At 42.0% G+C, this 5,780-nt stretch overlaps 1 protein-coding gene across 1 annotated transcript; it reads right to left on the bottom strand.

The window, feature by feature from the left end:
- Positions 1–241: 241 nt before the first annotated feature.
- LOC127233453 (interferon-induced protein with tetratricopeptide repeats 2) lies at positions 242–5,516 on the bottom strand. Its single transcript, XM_051199938.1, has 2 exons — positions 5,420–5,516; positions 242–2,076 (listed from the first exon to the last, which is right to left on the bottom strand). Exons 1-2 carry the CDS (start codon positions 5,422–5,424, stop codon positions 693–695), a joined length of 1,389 nt encoding a protein of 462 aa, XP_051055895.1. The 5' UTR covers positions 5,425–5,516; the 3' UTR covers positions 242–692.
- Between the last annotated feature and the right edge of the window lie 264 nt (positions 5,517–5,780).

The following is a 5,780-nucleotide window of genomic DNA, read 5'->3' as shown; positions in this document are numbered from 1 at the left end:
ACTTGTTTCTTATCCGCTAGCTCTGTCTTAAGCCCATTTCTATTTATTTCCACCTGGTCTTACCAGGGAGAGGCAGCTGGCGGTTCTTCCTTCTCCAGACTCTCCATCTTGGCTCTCCTTACTACTTCCTCTTTCCTCCTTGTCTCCTAGTCCCTCCTATCTTCCTTTCCTATTGGCCAACAGTGCTTTATTCATTAACCAGGATGAGAAACAAATATACATAATGACATCTCCCAACATATTTCTTTTTTCTTTCTTTATTTCTTTTGTAACTAAATGAAGGTACAATAAACAAACAACAATAACAACAACAACACCAAAAACTGTGAGGTCCGATATATGTTGGTCTATTTCTTGACACGAAGTTGACACTGGTGCTGGAGAGATGGCTCAGCCGTTAAAGGCTAGGCTTACAACCAAAGACATAGACACTATTTCTAAGAAACAGGAAGAGATCTAGGCTGCTTTCCAGGCCTCTGTATTTATGCCCCCGACTGGTCCCTTCCTCAGACCCCTTACCTGATCCAGCTATTCAGGTGCTAACATCTGATAGCAGGGTTCCCAATATCCCTGACAAATAGTATAGTCAGTCTGTTAGTACATACTTAGAACTTGAAGCTGTTAAATATTTTGAATGGCTACTTGGTAACTGTTTTCAGTTTCTTTCCAATAGTAGCCTTGTGGGTACCAGGTCACCACTCTTCATTCCCTTCCGCTTGCAAAGATGCTGGAAAAACAGGCCTCTCAGAATCTTTAGCAGCTTGCTGCCTTTCTTTACTCAACTCCTGAAGAAACGCCATGATGTGCAAGGCCTTGGGATCAGATTCATTTTCAGAAAGTCGCCTTAGGGCAATTTTTTCAAGTTTGTTTGTCATCTTTTCTTTAGGCTTTGTCCTCTGCCTTATTTTCACACCCTCCATATATTGGTGGATGGCCTCGTCTTCACACTTCATTTGAAAAAACTGAAAATTGCCATACTGCAGGTGGAGCAACTGTTTAAGGTCAGGAGTAAGCTCTTTCTTCAATCCTTTCTGGAAGTAATAATCGGCTTTTGTGTACTGGTTTGTCATGGCATAAAGACCAGCAAGGTGGCTACAGGAATTTTCGAGCATCTCCTTGGTCTCCTCTGCTTTCCTCAAGTGTTTAATTGCTAGTTCCTTTAACTCCTCTTGATTCCCATTGCATGAAGTTTCTCTGGTGTGAACTATTCGAAGGACTTTTGACCTATAGCAGCACCCAATATAGTAATGCACATAGGCATTGTTTGGCAGCGATTCTAAAGCCTTTCTAAGCAACTGTATAGCTCTGTCTTCATCATGCGTCTTATAATAAAACCTGGCTGCACTGAGAAGTACATCTGTCACACCTGGGGCTTCCCTTAAGGCTTCTTCAACTAGTTCCTTTCCTTGGTTTTCATGTATGGTCTCAAGCTTCAGCGCCAAGAGGACTTTAATATAAGGGCTGTCAGGAGACAGTCGAATGGCTTGCTTCAGAGAGTCAATGACGTTCTGCTGTGCTGGCCAGTTGTCCAGACGGTAGTTTGAGATGGCCCAGCCGGTGGTGAATTCTGGGTTCTTCGGGTCCTTTTCCAGAGCCTTCTCAAAACACACCTTCACTCTCTCATTTTGGTTTCGGGTACACTTTAATCGGGCCCACCCTTCCTCAGAGTCAAGCTCAGGACTCTCAATCCTGTAGGGGCTGGAAAACTTCTCACAGACCTGTCTTACCTTGTCAAGATAAGCCTGAGCTTTTTCAAGTTGGTTCATGTCATGGTAAACCCAAGCATAGTTTCCCCAGGTGACTATACTTCTGATTTCTACTTGGTCAGGGTGCTGTTGCTGGATGTAGCGTTCAGCTTTCTCTAAACACTGCAGCGCTGCCTCAGTTTGACCTCTGTGGTGCTTTACATAGGCCGATAGGTTGCACATAGTGGCTGTACACTCGTTCTGAATCACATCCTTGTTAAATACCTTGTCCTCAAACTCATCCAAGGACTCATCTCCCGCTATCAAGTTCCAGGTGAAATGGCATTTAAGCTGCTGTAGCTTGCTCTCCAAGGATTTCTTAGTGGTTGTACTGTGGGACAGGAAACAAAGAAACAGTCATTTGGGGGACGCACCCCAGGTTTACCTGGCAAGGAGTAGGATTGCAGCAAATATTTGTTTCCTTCTAAGCAGTGTTCATCTAAACCTAACAAGGGGACACACTTTCCTTTCCTTTCTTCCAATACTTGGCACATGTCTGAATTACTGCATAGGGAAGCAAGAGTTTGCTCCTTTTGGGAAGAAGAACGCCTAGATGGAGTTTGGGTTTCCCAGAGAGACTGCCTCCACTTCCTAGCTCTTGCCTTGCTTTGGAGGGTTTTTGGACTCCAGCACAGCTTCACTGTTACTAGTGAAGCTTTTTCTTGTTATTGAAGAAATAGTAATTTAATCACTTCTTTACTCTTAACCTCTTATAAACTATTGAGATTTGAAAACCTTAGCTACGTGTTTATATCCTATTGATATCTCACAGTGCTGTGCCGAGTCTAAATTCTTCCTTATCTTAGAAATTCGAATCTCCTTTAGCTCCTTCATTTCTTTTTTAAAAGTCAATTGCTTTCTATTTCTTAGTATTCAAATTTTTAAGATGTTTTCAAACGAAAAATGATTTATTTTGATTTGTGATTTAAAAGGTCCAGTCCATCATGACAGGGAAGTAATGGTGTATTTCTCGGCAACAGGAGCATGTGATTGTAAGACCCTCAGCATGAGGAGTCTCCCCGTTTTGCTCGGTTCCCCCAAGAATTCAATGTCCCGTCCAGTTGATGCAACAAGCAGAGGCTTTAATGAACGGGAAATGTTTGCGCAAACAGGCCCCCTCAGCACGCAGGCTAGAGAGAAGCATCATTCTCCAGGCACAGGCTTTTTTTAAAGGCAAAACCCACAAGCTTAATGGCCGAGACCCTCTGACCATTGAGTACATGACCAGAGTCATGGGCTCTAGCATGCTCTTTATCGTTTTAGATGGTCTCACTATTTAGGGTGTGCTAATCAATCTTGCCTAAGCAAATGGGTGTTGCAGCTATCTCTTTGTTTCTCTAGGACCCTGCTGACACATTGACCAGAGGAGCAGTTTGTACCCCCTTGAGTTCCTGGGGGGGGATGTGTGGGGAGGGTGACCTTCTTGGTATCTGGCTACCTTAGGGCCTTGTAAAGCAGAGGTTACAGGTGGTTAGCAAATTCCAGGAACTAAGTCAAAGTAGCCTTGGTCAGCTTTCTGGGTCAGACTGCCCTTCATTTCAATTATTTGGGCTCCATTTCATTTCTTTGCTAGTTTCAGTCTTTCAGTGATGAGACTTCCTCACATCTCAGGATCAGGAAGCAAAGAGTGGGGTGGTGGGACTCATCTGGTCTTCTCCTTTAACTACAAACATTTTTAAGAACTATGTGTGTATGTGTATGTGTATTCGTGTGTGTATGTGTATTTGTATGTGGGGGTATGAGCATGTGAGTGTGGGGTCCACAGAAGCCAGCAGAGGGCACTGTATTCACTGGAATCAGAACTACAGACAGTTGTAAGCCATCAGATATGGGTGCAGGGAACAGAACTCCACTCCTCTAGGAGAGCAGTATTTGCTTGTAATGACCGAGCTAGCCCTCCATCCCTATTCCAGGTTTTTAATATGTCTTTAATGTGTTTTCTTTGTTTAGCCTACCATCTTGAGATTCTTATCATGTTAGTTGCATCTCTTTATTTAAACATTTTTACACTTCTTCGGCTGTTGGATTGTTCTGTTAACTATTTATTATTAAAAGATACTTGTTTTTTTAATTTTTTAAATTTTGCATCTTGTACTTTGCATTGGTTGCCCCTTTCCCTGCCTTTTCCTTTCTCTGTTCCCCGTGTAGTATTCCACTTTCACTTTTATATCACAGGAATTCTGATTAGCCTCCCCCCTCACTTTTAATGTCTATTTTCTGTCTTCCCTTGATCCTGGCCCCATTTCTATTTTCCTGACATCTACACACATTTACATAAAAATACATTTGTAAAGCTAAGATTTACAAATGACAGAGAACATGCAATGTTTGTAGTTTTGAGTATGGGTTTTCTTACTATGATATTTTCTAGTTCCATCCATTTTCCTGCAAATTGCATAATTTCATTTTGCTCTTTAAGAAATACCTTTTAACTAAAATACAACTGCATCTCTTCCTTCTTTCCCTTTTTTCCCTCCAACTCTTCATGTGTGTAGGAATTAAGACCTTGGCTAAGAATTCACTTCTCCCCGCTGCCCTCAGGGCAGGCAGCTGTAACCTCAGTAAAACAAAAGACATGTTTTCTAATGAAAAATGCTAATGCTTCTTTGGCTTCCACAACCCTGAAAGTGCCCTAACCGGTCCTTGGAACCTGAGATGACTAACCACCCACTTTGCTTCCCCCTCCTCCATCTGGTGCAGGGGTATATAAGCCAGCCCTCGGAGTAAAAGACAAAATTAATAAGAACCTTCTTTACATCTAGCAAGAGTTCTGTGTTATCAGTCTCAACACCCTCCACAGTAACTCGCCCACCCCCCCCCCACTGTGCAGGTGCAGCAATGTGCCTTTTCCTTACAATCCTCCCATGCTCCCTCACTCTCAAATTAATGGTCTTTTGTCTTTGAGTATTGTTACTTATTTGCATATATATATATATATATATATATATATATATGTACAAATCTATAAGTACACTCTGTTGAGTCCACCTTTTCTTGTTTGTGTGTATGGGGTTTAGGGACTGAACACTAAGTAACCAGTTAGATAGCCCATCCCTGGGAGAGGCTAAACCTTTAGTGTTTTGGAATTTTTTTAATGGGTGAATGAAATTCCATTGTATATACCACATCTTCATTATTCATTCATCATTGTTGGACATCTAGGCTGTTTCCATTTCCTTGTGTGTTTGAAACACACAGGGATGATCTATAATAAGACTAAAGTCCTTTGGACATCTGCTCATTTTAAATGCTTACGTCTTTCAGTCATTCTTGATTCTTACCCATTATACCATCTTTGGGATATTTCTTCTACTAATTGTATTATATATTTGAGCAATGCCTCAAACTTTTTTTTTTAAATAAGTTTTTATTTAAATTAGTAACAACCTTATTTTACTTATCAATCCCACTTCCCTCTCCCTCCCATCCTCCTGGATCCCTCTTTACAGGAAGTCCCTGCTAGATCAAACAACTCTCTCTGACCTCTGTTCTAAGCAGATCTGGAGGAAGCAACTGAGCATCTCTATGACATATTTACAGCTATAGTGACAAAGGTGGGAAAGGCCATACATAAACACAGAAACAGGACTGGCCTCTTTTGGGACCATGGCTGCTTAGTCTTTGTGTCTGTCATTAGAACTGACTTCCTCACCACCAGAGAAAGGGAGACATACCTCATGGTTGCTGTGTAACTCCCAGCTGTGTTGAGGCGCTCAGTGCAGGCTGCAGCAAGCTCCAGACAAGCTCATCCTCCGACTTCTAATGAAGTGTTACAGACCCATAATATATGGGTCTGATGGTTTCATTTCCTGTTTCTTTGCAGCTGACCACACAGAAAAGAAACTGAAACCAAGAAGTAAAACTGATGTCATTTTTTATGAACAAACTAGTTGAAAAAGAGCCAAGCTCTCAGGGTCCAGCTTTTCACTGTGAGAAGTACTGATGTCTTAGATTTGCAACACAGACTGCTTTGAAACCGGAGAAGGAAACTTTCACCTCAGCATTCTGCCTCATATTGCCATACAGCCCATCCTC

The sequence above is a fragment of the Phodopus roborovskii genome, unplaced genomic scaffold (genome assembly GCF_943737965.1).
Source record: "Phodopus roborovskii unplaced genomic scaffold, PHOROB, whole genome shotgun sequence".
Lineage (NCBI taxonomy): Eukaryota > Metazoa > Chordata > Mammalia > Rodentia > Cricetidae > Phodopus > Phodopus roborovskii.
Note: the sequence above shows the minus strand (reverse complement) of the source record. Positions and strands in the feature narration are given on the sequence as shown.